Raw genomic sequence first — 15,808 nt, 5'->3', positions numbered from 1 at the left:
CTGAAATGAAAATTAAAATAAAAGTATTGGGGAGAGATAAAGGTGAACTAGAAAGCAACTGGAGATCTGGTGTGAAAAAAGGCGAAAAAGTGTTGGTTAAAGCTGGGCTATGTTGATCCTGTGGTGAACTTGGGTTGGTAGACAACGATGTGCATAAAGGTTAGGTGGTTGTGTTGCCGCTAAAACACGTTAAAGGGTGGAGAAATTCGGGAAAAGTTCGAAAAAACTACGTATAAATGTATTAAAAGGAGTGGTTTTGTGGTGTGTGCGCGAGTGTATACCCGTCCTTTTTTCCCCCTAAGGTAAGTCTTTCCGCTCCCGGGATTGGAATGACTCCTTACCCTCTCCCTTAAAACCCACATCCTTTCGTCTTTCCCTCTCCTTCCCTCTTTCCTGACGAAGCAACCGTTGGTTGCGAAAGCTAGAATTTTGTGTGTATGTTTGTGTGTCTATCGACCTGCCAGCGCTTTTGTTTGGTAAGTCTGATCATATTTGTTTCTAGATATATTTTTCCCACGTGGAATGTTTCCCTCTATTATATTTATATTGTTAGTTACTGTGCCACCTGCCATCTCACAGCTGAAATGTGATGTCTGCCATAAATGAACTTATGTTTTCAATTGGTTCTCTTATTAAATTTTTGTAGTATCATCTCTCATAGTCTTCAAGATCCTTCCAAATAGTTTTGTTTAATTCAATACATTCTATCATGTTCCTGTAGTTTTTTCCTCGATACTATGCCTTCTCTTTAATAACTGCCTACTCCATTTGATAGTTTATTTTTTAAAAAGTGCAATTGTTTTTGGTTTTTGTTAAATAACTGCGGTTTTTGGCCATGCCTATATAACATTTGTTTTTGAGATGTTGAACTTTTTGAATAACTTGGTCTAGCATGTTAAATTACCATTATAAGCAACCAAAATAAGTAATCATATGGCACTGTCACCTGGAAATTTGTACTTCGTTTCTGAGCATCTCTGGCACTTCTCAATCCCAAAGGACGAGTGTTTTGTCATTAGGGCAACTGTTCATTGCCAATCACTGTGGGGAGTGCATGTAACTTGTATTGTAGTATTATGTTTATGAGTATCAGACAAGAGCACATCTGAGTAAATGTCCTCAACCAATGGACATATGATGTTGCATGCCCTACTTACATGAGACAAGATATGTTTGGGGTTTTATTAATGACACTGATACACAGCCTGATGTAATGGCAAGGTATCAACTCTCCTCTCACTGTTGGCCAGTTCTGGTGATAGAAGTTTCTTTCACCATCAAGACTGAAGTAAGATACATCTAGGTTGATCATCATCACAGTAATGTCTATCTGTGATCTAAATAAAGAGAGTACATACCAAAAAATTTTGGCCAGAAGATGCACAGTACATAACAGTGGCTCTAACAACAAGAATTCAAACTTCAAATCATGTTGTACTGGTGAAGGTGTCTGCAGACACACTTTCAGAAACATGTCACCAATTTAATTTAAAAAAATCTTACCAGTACTACAAACAAAATTTCCATATCTTAACATAAAATAGTACTTGTAGGCTTGATTGCAAAGTTAAAGTACCTGGCAAAAGCAGGTCATGAATAATGTAGTACTCTTCTTCAAAGACCCACCAACAGCCATAAAATTTTGGGTCATACCAATGATGTATTTCTTCTAAGCCATTGAAGCATACTTGCCAAAGCCCTGCAACAAAGAATGAATGGTATCTGATTTAGAATCAAATTATAATGACATGCTTCACAAGTATGGCACATATAAAAATTGAAATTAATACCACAAAACCTTACATTGAAGGAAATCAACTTTTTACTATATTCCTTATGTTATCCTGAAGCCTCCCCCCCCCCCCCCCCCCCAAATTATATTGTAACTCTTTTGCTGAATCACTACTGTATAAGCCATATAAAACTTACATTCCAATGTACAAAGTATAGCTTAACATTAAGAAATATCAATATTTTGTTGTTGTAACAACTGGATTGCTAAATGTTGATTACCAGCCATACAGCTTATATGCAGTTGAAAATTCTTCTTCTTAGTCTCTGAAAATAAACCAGAAAGATGAGTAAGTTTGAAGAACTACTCCAGACTAATGGTTAGACTCAAGAAAGGGAAAAAAATATATGATGGAAGAAGAAACCTCAGGGCTCATGTTATCCATAGGTGCCATGCTGATCAGGATGTTTTCTCTACTGCACATAGATTAGCATTTTATCAGTTCAGTTAGTTAAATTGAAAACGCTTGATATTGTGGAGAGTTTATTACATGTTTTCTACCATTTAAGAGAAAAAGTATTCGTTGCACAAAAGTGTGCAATCACAATAAAACTGGAGCCCACTTATTTGTCTTCACGAATTACCTTATACATAAATTGTATGCACAGCAATCGGGTGGATTATTCTGTTTCTCACGGTTAGTGCTCAACGGAGGAACAAGAAGTTTCATTTGTGGCTAACTTTGTAGTCGTGAATTTTTAAATTTTCCCGGCGAATTGACTGTTCAAACAAGTTTTGGGCTTGAAGATCACCTTGTGGACATTTATTTAAGGAACTCGGGCTATTCACAGCACCTTCACAATACATATATTCAGTTATGAAATTTGTTGTTATTAAGTCATCCCAATTCAAAAATAATACCAAAGTGCCCAGCTACAACACCAGAAGAAAACATGATCCTCACTACTCAAGGTTAAATCTGACTTTGGAAAAGAAAGGGGTGAATTATGCTGCCACAAAAAGCTTTGATCATTTACCAAATACCATTAAAAGTCTGACATAGCCAACCAGCATTTAAAAGCAAATGAAAAGAACTTCTCTAATGGCAACGCCAACAACTCAATAGATGAATTTTTAGATATGTAGTAGTGTAAAGAAAACTTATGTTAAACTGACAAATTCCACATAATTACAAAATGTCCTATTCATGATCTATGGAACAATTATTAATGTCATGTCATGTATATAGTGCAAATTATAGTTACATTGAAATACGAGAGCTTAGTTTAAACTGCCACCACCAAAGTGATTATGTTCATAATTCTGAAGCAGCTGCCACATGTCAGTTTTTCAAATACACTGGACGTCCCAGAGTGTTGGTTAGGTTGAGATATTATGGAGCTACCTTCGAGTGTTGCCTCCTCAGTCACTATGCCTCATTAACTTTTCTACAGCAGTTTTCACATGTTCCTGACTACAACATTTATTTCTTAAAAATAAAATAAAATGGCATCCTGATGTTAACCAGCAAGCAGGTCATAAAAGGCTATCTTCAGTTCATAGGTACTAGTCATGTCATCTGCTTACCATTCTCTCATTGATTACTTTCCTTCCAACCATCATCCCCCCCCACCGTGTATGGTTGCTGTCAACATTACTACACAAAACATGTAACAACATTGCCCATATCATAAACTTTTACAAAGGCCTTAGCACAGAAACCATCATAGATATAGAGTGGGTAAATAAAACATCTTTGGCTGTCAGGAGGGCTTTGCATGAAGTCTTAAGTGATTATCACAGGAGAATCTTTTCAAAAGACCTCCCACAATAACAGAAGAAATTGCAATTGTATGTAAAGGATGTGAGTGGTGTCAACATTACTGTCCAGGTGCTCATGGAAGATACACGAACTGAAACTGGGAGTGGCAAAGCCACAGCAGAAATGCGGCCAAGATGCTAAACAGAATTTACAACTGAGTTAGCCAGTCACTGCTTGTTACTGATATCCTCATCATCTGCAAAAAGTCTGAAATTGTAAAGCTAATTTCATAAATAATGCAGAGGTTGCAACACTGCGGAGTGAATGATCTGTTGATTTGTTGGTTATGTGAGCTGTAGGGCACAGCTTGGGGAAAAAAGTTTTGTTTCCGCCACCATTATTGTGTGTGTGTGTGTGTGGGGGGGGGGGGGGGGGGGGGGGGTGACGACGATGAAGGCCTTAATGGGCCGAAAGCTATATTGTGAGGGTCTTTCCGTTGTGTTTACATGTGACTCAGCATCTCTGCCAAATGGTAAATAGCAACTTTTCTTCTCATAATATTGTTAAAATTACAATCTGATTTAGAAGGTTAAGCTTTTTTTTCATTAATAACTATTGATGAAACTGGGATTAAAGAGTTTGAGTTGGAGCTGAAACGAAAGTCGAATGAATGGTGGGCTCAGTCTCCCAACAACTACAAAATTTTTTGTTGAGATCTATCATCAACAGGTGATCTTCCTTTATGTTATTATGGAAACATGATATCAAAGGGTCACAGGAGAGTATTATCTAGATTCCATTTAAAAACTGAAAAGAAAAATGCACATCTAATTCAACCTCAGTTGCTGGAGGATGGGCTGCTCACTCTCCATGACAATGCTCATCTACTTGTCTCTAATGTAGTAACTGCAATGAGTCTACCAAATTCTGACATGACCAAAGGTGAAACAATCCACTGAGGATGCCATTATTCATCACAGGATGAGTTTACTGCTGCCACTGCCCACGCCATTCATCTGATGAACAAAGATGGCTTTTTAAATAGAGTTCTGAAACTTCGTCAACCTTGGGACATGGACACTGACAAGCAGGGAGACAATACAGAAGGATGTAATGAAATCTTACAAAAATAAGAAAATGTGGAAATGAAAAGTTAGTTACATTATTTATGAAATGAGCTTTTTATTATTAGTATTACTCCAAAAACAATACATTATGATATACAGGGAGGCTGATAGATTTGCAATTCTGTATAGCATCTGACAAAGATTCCACTGGTCCATGAAGTTTTGTTTAAATTTAGCGAGTTAGCTATTTCCTAGTGCCAGTAGCAGCAATATCTGTATCATTCATCTCGGCACTGCTGTGAGAGTTAAATAACGCCATTTCTCCTAGATCTTCCTTTGTTAAGTAACATTTGATATAGCTTAGCAGCATTTCTACTGTTACTGTTCTACAATAATTTCAGTTCATGTGTCAGTTACCAGTGTCTGGGTATTATCTGTGGTGCAAATGACAGCCTTTACAAATGACCAGATTATGCTACTCTAGTTACCAAGGGTTGCATACACTGTCCTTTTGACAGCTAATTATGTTTCATTCATTATCTCTCTATCTATAGACCTACACATCACCTTACACCTGTCACACAATTGCCATTGTTTCTGTAGAAGTTTTTTCATTGTGACTGTGTATAATGGACGATGTTTACTATCGTGAACTGTTCTACTCAGTACATACATATCCAGTGCTTTGTCAACAACCTTCTAAACTTGAGCCACAGTTCCTTTACATGCCCCTGCCATGAGCTAAATGTTTAGAGCTTCTTTTCTAGAAACAACTCGTCTGCCTCTTCATCTAGTTTATTAAACATGTAAATCTTACTACTATTTTTATTTTCCCCCTATGCCTTGGTAATCACTGTTGCTAGAACTGCCTTACTGTTACTGATAGCAGTTTCACTGTGGATATCCTCCAATGGGTCAGGGCCATTTGTTGCCATTATAGCTCATGTATTTTCGTTGCCTCATCTGCCAGTTACAAACTCTAATTCTCCCAATTGGTTGTGAAATGATTAGTCATCCAATGTCGATAGTGTGATTGGGGAACATTAAACTTTTGTAGCAACCAGTTTTGAGCAGAAGCCACTTCTTATCAAAGATAGGCACATACAGAGAACATGCACCAGGCTCCAGTGCTAATTTACTTATTACACCAAATTATGTACTTCCTGCGAAACTTTTTTCCGCACTGTCATATCCCAAAGTATTTTCAAGTTAATTAATTAATTAATTTTCATTCAGTGGAATGTTATTTCTAAAATAGGAACAGAGATGTTTTACCCGTCCGATGAGGCTTACTGTCTGCCAAGGCAGACAATAATTGTTCTCAATCTGAGAAAGGATAGAATCACTGCTTGGCAAGACTGAGGATCATGAAAGTTGTTTATAACTGAAAGTACGCTGCACAATTAATTCATCAAACATGTCAATACCTCTGTAATACAGGTGCCTTTTGGGGCATATATAATACAAAATATTTTTGTTTATGACATATCACAGCAATACAGTCAAGTAGTCTTTAACGAAAAAAATATGTAATTCACCTGCTAATACAAAACTTAACGATTTCTCCACTGGCAAAGAATTTGGCGATTTCAACTGAGTTAAAACACATGTATCTCGAGCTGAATTTACGAAAGTACGTGCACCTGGTAACTTAAAGCGAAGCATCCTCCATACAACTGTATATCACATCGCTTAAGTTACAGAAGGGCATGGTTTAAAATACATTTACGGTTCAAAATTGCTGTCAGTCTAGCATAAATCCGCTTGACTGCACCAAATGGCTAAGATATTGTTGAAACTAATAAACGAAAAAAGGGTTATTCTCCGCGGCTGACACAATATTCCATGCATTATTAACGATATGAAATAACAAGACTAAATGTATTTTAATTTACACCAGACATGCAGCCACGCCTAAGTGTAGTGTAATTGTCCTCTGTTTACCTATTCTTATGAACTTCGGGTTTTGCAATTTTCCGTCCGTTTCCAGCCAATAAGGAGTCACAAATGATATGAATATAAACAAAAATGCAAGAATACTGAACGCCACTGCTGTTTTTCCTGTCTTCGTCTTCCCCATGACTGTTATTGTTTGCAACTAGACTGTTGATTCATAAATTCGAGACGGCAGCTCCGCCATCTACTGGTGAATTTCCAGAGTTCTGAAATAGCGGGACTTTCGAAAGATTGCTGCACACGCCGCACCCTATTCATAGCACTGCCAAAGCATAGAAAAAGCATAGGCAGCCATTTTTAAAGCGAGAAATTAATTTGGGACAGCATATTAGCAACGGGTTAGACGAAATTTTTTTTTTACATACCTGCAGCCGAGTGAGAAAAGCGCATTCCTTTCCAATTTCTATCGTTTCTTAGTTGCTTAAAAATTTGTGGAGATATTTCCTGTCCATGCAATTAAATGAAAGGCAGTTTGCTTTTCGCCATACGCGTTTCGTTTCCTTTATTTATGAAGCATCTTGAGTAGCGATTTCTAGTGTTACTAGCCCATGTGTGTGGTCCTGGAGATGTGTTTACTCGGTTCCCATACTACAGATTAGAGATGGGTCAACACGAGTTACCAAGCCGGACTGAGGGGATTTAAAGTCAACCCGAGTTAGGTTGTTGTTCAGTGGTCCCAACGCACCCTCCAAACTCTCTTTGTCCAGTTCACCACTTGGTGTAACCAGTGGTTCCTTCGTCTCAACCCCTCCAAGAACCAGGCAATCATCATAGGCCACACTGCCCACTGCTTCCATCTCCATGATTTCTACCTAACCATTTATAGTCATCCCATCCAGCTCACCCCCACCCTGAGATACCTTGGCCTCAACCTTGGCCGTCACCTCACCTGGACCCCTCATCTCCTGACCATCCGGCAGAAAGTCCATACCCGCTCATGCCACCCGAAACTCCTGTCCGACTGGACATGGGGACTGCGTCCTTCCTCTATCCTCCACGCCTACAAATCCCTCATCTGTCCTGTACTCTATTATGCCAGCTTTTCCTGGATCTCCGCCACCCCCCCCCCCTCCCCCGCTTTTATAAGGTCATTCAAATCTTTGAATGCCATGTGCTCCACCTTGACTTCTGTGTCCACTTCTGCCCCCACACAGCTCCTGTACGACCTCATCCCCTTCCCCCACTTCCTCCTTTTCCTCCAGCATATTCTGCATCCTTTACACTGCCCGTGGGGTTGATCCCCCCACCCCCTGGTGTCGTCCTTCATCTCCCCCCGCTGGTTGCCATGCCTCTATCACTGTGTCCTCCTCCTCTCTCCATCTCAACACCCTCCATGTCTTTCGTCAGGGCAATTTGCAGCACATCACCCTCCCGGATGATGAATTTCGCCATGACGTCTACCCTTCCTACCAACCACAGCCTGGCGTTATTCACCCCCCCCCCCTCACCAGGGCCTCCCCTTCCCCCTCCCCTCCTTCCCCCAGAGCGGTTTTTCCTTCCCCCCACCCTCCCTCCCCTCTGCGCTCTCTCCTTGGCTGCTTTCCTCTCCCGTCCTTTCCTCTCCAGTCCCCTTTGGCACGCCCATACCCCATCTCCCCTTCTCTCCTCCCGCTCTAGCACTGCCCCTTCCCCCCCTTTCTTCCCTTCTTCCTCATATCCCTGCCCCTGGCAGATCCTCCCAGTTTATTTTTCGTCGTCATTGTGCTACGTCAGTGTTGTGTTCAGTGCCATTCTACAGTGATGTCGAGTGCTGTGGTTTTAATCGTGTGCTGGACAATACATAGTTTTGCTGTCTGTGATTGTTCTGGGCTACTCTGCCCATCACGTGACTGTGTTATTCATTGTGCAACTTTTGTGTTTCAGTCATACTTTGCCCTCTGTCTTTTTAATCCTTACATTGTGTGGTTTTTCATGAACAATACTTTTCTTAAATTTTTATCTCCATTTTTAAAGTCACACCCTTTTGTATGCTCTCTTCCATTATGTTCCCCATTTTTATGTGTCTGTTCCTCCATATGTCCTCCTTTATGTTGTTTTAAACACCTTCCTGTTACATCAGCACCTATGCTGCTGCCAGCCCACCCCAGATGGGGAACTGAAATCCAATTTAATAAAAAAGAAATAAAATTTTTTGCTAACTCCAGTTCTGTAAACACGATGCGCGGCACCAATGACATTTCCTTGAAAGGCTGGTGTTCCCACTGTCGCTGCGATCAGACCCAAATTGATGCTATGCCTACAGAATGGGATGTCACTCACTGTGATGTTTAAAAGTGCAGTATCCTGTTATGATTTGTTTGGTCGAAATTTGTGAAGCGTTTGATGAGTTATTTTCAAGGGAGTTAAGATCACCAGATTGCCATCTAGATCTCATGGGAAATTCAAAGTGGCTCATGCGTGTATTCAAATTTCAACCCATACTGTGGCAGTCATTAATCTTAGCAATACCAATGCATTTTCCATAAAGAGGATTACCAGGGGCTTTATGTCCAACTTAAAAAAAGTTATAAAAAATCGTGAATTGTCTTGACTTATAGTAACAACATAAAATGGCTGTGTGTGTGTGTGTTTTTTTTTATTTATTTATTTTTTTTTAACCTCCGATTGGCTGTAAATAAAACAAAAATGTACAGAAAATAATAATTTTATTACCAAAAGTACAGTAAAGTCTTAACTTATTTTTCTACATAATCACCAAAGTGATGAGGCACTTGTCATACCGTGACACAAGCTTTTCGATGCCTTCCTCGAAGAATGTTGCCACCAGTGAGGACAGGTAAGTCTTGACAGCACCCTGAAGTTCTTCGTTAGTAGTGAAGCGCTGCCCACCTAACCATGACTTCAGTTCTCGGAACAGGTGGTAATCACTTGGTGCTAGGTCCAGGCTGTACGGTGGATGTTCAAAAACTTCCCATTTAAACTTTTTGAGGAGGTCTTTTGTCATGTTGGCACTGTGTGGTCGGGCTTGTCATGGATCAAAACAACGCCAGACAAAAGCATTCCTCTGCATTTGTTTTGAATCGCTCTGTGGTTTGTTACTTTAATTGTGGACACCAGTGTAGGTTCAAGTGGACAGTAGTAGAATCAAATAGGAATGGCAGAATTACAGCTCATAGTATATTGAAGATACCAGCACTTCGACATGATCTCAGAGGACAATCACAGGTTGACCAGTTCACCACTTGTAGCTATATTTTCAGTGCTGATATGCTGAACAAAACACTCACATGGACAAATGAAAAGCTTGAAAAGATTTGGGGAAGATACACAAATACAGAGAGAACAGAAGTCACCTTGTACAATGTGTGAAATGAAGAGTTTTGTCAGCCTTTTAAACTGCACTGGTGTATTCCAATTGAACAACAAAGACAAAAGTTCTCTCTTTTGTACTGATGGGACTGGTTGCGATATTTTCCATACCACTATGCCATCAGCAAGATTCGCTGCAATTCTCAACTGCTGGTGATTTGACAACCCTGATTACAGAAAGTTGTGTAAGATTCCTGATTCAACAGCTGCTATAATGAACATTCTACATAAATTCAATGAAAATTCATAGTGGTCCTATATTCTTGGAGCTATTGCTACAGTTGATGAAATGCTAGTCAGCTTTATAGGATGCTGCAAGTTCAAAATGTACACTCCTGGAAATGGAAAAAAGAACACATTGACACCGGTGTGTCAGACCCACCATACTTGCTCTGGACACTGCGAGAGGGCTGTACAAGCAATGATCACACGCACGGCACAGCGGACACACCAGGAACCGCGGTGTTGGCCGTCGAATGGCGCTAGCTGCGCAGCATTTGTGCACCGCCGCCGTCAGTGTCAGCCAGTTTGCCGTGGCATACGGAGCTCCATCGCAGTCTTTAACACTGGTAGCATGCCGCGACAGCGTGGACGTGAACCGTATGTGCAGTTGACGGACTTTGAGCGAGGGCGTATAGTGGGCATGCGGGAGGCCGGGTGGACGTACCGCCGAATTGCTCAACACGTGGGGCGTGAGGTCTCCACAGTACATCGATGTTGTCGCCAGTGGTCGGCGGAAGGTGCACGTGCCCGTCGACCTGGGACCGGACCGCAGCGACGCACGGATGCACGCCAAGACCGTAGGATCCTACGCAGTGCCGTAGGGGACCGCACCGCCACTTCCCAGCAAATTAGGGACACTGTTGCTCCTGGGGTATCGGCGAGGACCATTCGCAACCGTCTCCATGAAGCTGGGCTACGGTCCCGCACACTGTTAGGCCGTCTTCCGCTCACGCCCCAACATCGTGCAGCCCGCCTCCAGTGGTGTCATGACAGGCGTGAATGGAGGGACGAATGGAGACGTGTCGTCTTCAGCGATGAGAGTCGCTTCTGCCTTGGTGCCAATGATGGTCGTATGCGTGTTTGGCGCCGTGCAGGTGAGCGCCACAATCAGGACTGCATACGACCGAGGCACACAGGGCCAACACCCGGCATCATGGTGTGGGGAGCGATCTCCTACACTGGCCGTACACCACTGGTGATTGTCGAGGGGACACTGAATAGTGCACGGTACATCCAAACCGTCATCGAACCCATCGTTCTACCATTCCTAGACCGGCAAGGGAACTTGCTGTTCCAACAGGACAATGCACGTCCGCATGTATCCCGTGCCACCCAACGTGCTCTAGAAGGTGTAAGTCAACTACCCTGGCCAGCAAGATCTCCAGATCTGTCCCCCATTGAGCATGTTTGGGACTGGATGAAGCGTCGTCTCACGCGGTCTGCACGTCCAGCACGAACGCTGGTCCAACTGAGGCGCCAGGTGGAAATGGCATGGCAAGCCGTTCCACAGGACTACATCCAGCATCTCTACGATTGTCTCCATGGGAGAATAGCAGCCTGCATTGCTGCGAAAGGTGGATATACACTGTACTAGTGCCGACATTGTGCATGCTCTGTTGCCTGTGTCTATGTGCCTGTGGTTCTGTCAGTGTGATCATGTGATGTATCTGACCCCAGGAATGTGTCAATAAAGTTTCCCCTTCCTGGGACAATGAATTCACGGTGTTCTTATTTCAATTTCCAGGAGTGTATATTCAATCTAAACTGGCGAAATATGGCCTGAAACTGCAATGCCTTGCAGATTCCAGAAGTAATTATGTCTTCAACACCTATCTCTACTGTGGAAAAGATGCCGATGAGGCAGGACTTTCTGCAGATGAGAAGAAATATGCTGTTCCCACCCAAGGTATCTTCAGATTGTGCAAGCCAATAGCACATAGCAACCAAAAAATTACTACTGATAGTTGGGATGTGTCAGTTGAACTTGCAGATTTACTGTGGAAAAATGCTTTGATTATAGTGGGAACAATGAGAAAGAACTGAAAGGAAATTCTGGCCTTCCTGTGGGTGTAAATTTGGAACAATGGTGTATGCATTTTACTCACACTGATTTCCCACATGCCTAAGAAAGAGCAGTAATTCTTTTATCAACAATGCATCACCTCCATAAAAGATGATGTGGAAAATGAAAAATCTGTAATTATAGCCCACTATAACAACACAAAGAATGTTGTTGATACTGTAGAGGAAAAGAGTGCTAAATATTGTTTAAGGCGCTGTACACAGTGCTGGCCCATGTCCATTTTCCATATTCTTGATAGGAGTGTTACCAGTTCATTGTACTTGGTGGAATGAACTTCACAAGAGCTTTTGCGAAAGAATCGATCAAACCTTCATTGGGCAGAGCAGTACAAGAATTGAGACTTTCTATTGGTCAAGTTCTAGAAGCTGAGGTACATCTCCCTGAAGACCTGAAAAAGAAGGACAAACTACATAGGGATGGAAAGAAGACATGTTGCATTTGTCAACCAAAAAGAAGAGGAATATCAGCTATTTATGTTGCAAGTGCAAGGTCCGAATTTGTTTGGAATCCACAAGTGTGTCCACAGTGCACGTTAGGTGACACGAAATGTGGCCACTTTCGGTAATGCAGATTTTTTTTGTGAGTAATTTACTGTCAAGAATTTTAACACTGATGGCACTTGTTGAACATTAACATGCAACAACCAAGTTTGAAGTTGGGAACTACACTTAAATATTTTGATGTGTCCACCACTGTAAATTTTGAAGAGAATTTAGATTGCGATATGAATAGGTCTTTTCCACAACATCAAAACAATATTTTGTAAATATGTTATCGTTTATGTATAATCAAAGAATAAATATATAGCACTAAATGTAGAAAAGTAGCTGTAGACAGTGGTTTTTATTCATTTCTCCCCACCACCTGAATGCAGTCCATGGGACCAGACAATTGTAGTAGCATGAGATGTACTCACAACTGTGATTAAGAGTTAAATGGATAATTGATCATACACTGAATAGATTAAGTTAGCTCCCATTTTAACCATAATATATCATAGGTCCCCTGAACATAATGAGACATCTTGAACAAAAATGACCTCCATGCCAACCAGCATGGGTTTTGAAAACATTCATCATGCAAAGCCCAACTTGTGCTTTTTTCACATGACATTGAAGGATCAAGGCAGTCAGGTTGATGCAGTATCTACTGACATCTGGAAAGCATGTGACTTGTTACCATAGCTATGCTTCTTATAGAATATGAGGTTGTTTGGGGTATCAAGCAAAATTTTTGACTGGGTTGAGAATTTTTTGGCAAGGAGGATACAAAATGTTGCCTTGGGTAGGAGATTCAATGACAGATGTCAAAGTAACTAGAGACCTGCCCCCAGGGAAGTGTGTTGGACTCTTGCTTATTATGTTGTATTTCAATGACCTTACAGATAACATTAATAGTAACTACAGACTTTTCACAAATTTTGCAGCTGTCTGATAAAAGCTGGACAAATATTCAGTGAGATCTTGGTCAGATTTCAAAGTGGTGAAATAATTGGCTGCTTTAAGTGTCCAGAAATGTAAAATTATGTATTTCAGAAAATTAAATATAGTATTATTTGATTAAATGGTTTCCTGTGACTACAATATCAGTAATTGAAAATCAGAATCAGTCAACTTACACAAATACCATGCTTTCTTGGGATATGGAATGGAATGACCACATAGGCTCAGTCATAGAGAAGACAGGTGTCAGACTTTGGTTCATTGTCAGGATAATGGTAAAACGCAGTCAGTATATAAATGAAACTACTTACAAATTTCTTGTTGCCCCAGCTTAGAATATTGCTCAATTTGTGGAACTCATACCCGATAGGACTAACAGGGGATATTGAATCTATGCTAAGAAGGAACTCGTAATTGGTCACAGATTTTTTTGCTTCACGAAAGAGCATCATGGAAATGTTGAAAACCTGAATTGACATACTTCTGAAAATAGACACAAACTATCTCACAAAATCCTACTTACAAAATTCCAGGAATGTGTATTAAAAGAAGAATGGTGACAATGTTCCATACACTGGCCCCGGGCCATAAGAATTGTTTAACCAGTATAAACTTTGCTACAGCAACATGCAATCATGTATGGTGCTCACCATGCTTCCTTTGTCTTAAATTGTGACCAAGGAGTGCCCTATATGTGGCTGGCAGATGGAACCACGTCTTACTGTTAAAGCTTTTTAAAATTCTCCATGTTTTGGAGGATACACTCCCAGCATAGAGAAGAAAATCAACTGATTTACATCAGCCTTGGTTCAAATGGCTCTGAGCACTATGGGAATTAAACTTCTGAGGTCATCAGTCCCCTAGAACTTAGAACTACGTAAGCCTAACTAACCTAAGGACATCACACACATCCATGCCCGAGGCAGGATTCGAACCTGCGACCGTAGCGGTTGCGCGTTTCCAGACTGTAGCGCCTAGAGCCGCTCGGCCACTTTGGCCGGCACATCAGCCTTCCTGTGCCTCTTGTGATGGTCCACAGTTCAGGCCACAGCATATCTTCTTATCATGGTAATCATTCTACTTCAACATAGATTTCAAGTATTCACTTTCTTCTGACAAAATCTCAGGACCAGAGATTGCATACACTTCTCATGCCAATCTCCTAAGGGACCCCCTGCAGTGATGCTCTTAATGGCAGCTCATTTCATGCAGATACAGGTTCATGGGCTTACAGTAAATGCTGTGTCCTGTAGTACCATCATTACTTTTATAAACTAAAACAACCAAGAAAGGGAGCATTCCACTTCTTTCCACTTCTGTCATAAACTTAATGGTGGGATGAAGAGTACTAAAGTGTTCCAGAAAGTGATTAAAGGCTGGCCAGACAGAATCCGACCTGCCGCTGAGATGGACGGCGCAGCGGGAGGCCGGGCCAGTCAGCAGCCAGGGACGCCACACAGGCAATGGCTGGCCGCACCGACTCTTGATGCGTCAGCTGTTAACACTGTGGAAAGGGCCAAACCCTATTAGTAAGCTTGATTGTGTAACGAGATTGTCTTGGCGTTAGATGATTTGGAAGCTTCACGCAAGACACAATATCTTTGTGTGTGCAGAAATGAGTAGCTCGCAGTAGCGATACGAAATGGCACCAAGAAGAGGAAATGTTGGATGCATGACATTAATAGCAAGAGAGAAAGCTTAGGAGAATACTGTCTGTGTATTGATCTAGAGTCTGACGAATATAGGTTCTTCAAATATTTTCTTATGTCGCGAGAATGTTTCAAGGAACTGCATCGCCTGATAAAAAGGTAGCACCGAGAAGTACACAACGAACTGAAGAAAGCCAATTGATACAAGGCACAGACTAGCCATTTGTTTGAGGTACGTTTTACCATTTGTGGCCTCTTTGTGCTTCAAACAGAAGTCGTATAATTTATTCCATTTCAATTTTGCTGTATCATGTGAAAGGTTTGGCGGAGTAAAATGCTATCCCACAACGTAGTTATCAGTGGAGTGATAAATTTATCTGAAGTGTTTACGATAGTAACATCTAGTTCTGTATGTCCCTCTAGAGAGAACTTTCTACTTAATATATTGTTTTGTTTCATTGTATTCATAACATTGTCATTGAATTTAAACAAACATATCTTTGGTCGTTAGCTTACCTATTCATTCTGTCAGCATAATTTATTTTAATCTTTTCCAAATACTTGACTCCAGGCGAGAGTCACCAGACCATAGCTTTTTCATTTCGGTTAGGACGTTCAACAGTCTCAGAAATTGTGAAACAAGTGTGCCAGGCAATATGGACTGTTCTACAACCCAAGTATTTACCTACTCCTACAACAGAGATGTGGAATAAATCTGAAGAAGGATTTCTAGAACTTTGGGGGTTTCCGAACTGCCTTGTAAGCATAGACGGGAAGCATATCAGGTTAAAATGCCCGAAGGATA

The 15,808-nt window shown here is 41.2% G+C and overlaps 2 protein-coding genes across 2 annotated transcripts in view; one reads left to right on the top strand and one right to left on the bottom strand.

The window, feature by feature from the left end:
- The window catches only part of LOC126236984 (uncharacterized), a 31,424-nt gene extending 24,731 nt beyond the window's left edge, over nt 1-6,693 (bottom strand). The window contains exons 1-2 of the mRNA XM_049946705.1: nt 6,506-6,693; nt 1,577-1,699 (exon numbers count right to left, since the gene is read on the bottom strand). Coding sequence (XP_049802662.1) covers nt 1,577-1,699; nt 6,506-6,641 — 259 coding nt within the window. The 5' untranslated portion in view covers nt 6,642-6,693. The remainder of the gene's footprint in view (nt 1-1,576; nt 1,700-6,505) is intronic.
- LOC126235311 (uncharacterized) overlaps nt 1-15,808 on the top strand; it is a 306,085-nt gene that overhangs the window by 204,332 nt on the left and 85,945 nt on the right. The window lies entirely within an intron of this gene.

The sequence above is a fragment of the Schistocerca nitens genome, chromosome 2 (assembly GCF_023898315.1).
Source record: "Schistocerca nitens isolate TAMUIC-IGC-003100 chromosome 2, iqSchNite1.1, whole genome shotgun sequence".
Classification (NCBI taxonomy): Eukaryota; Metazoa; Arthropoda; class Insecta; order Orthoptera; family Acrididae; genus Schistocerca; species Schistocerca nitens.
This window is presented reverse-complemented; position numbering and strand designations above follow the sequence as displayed.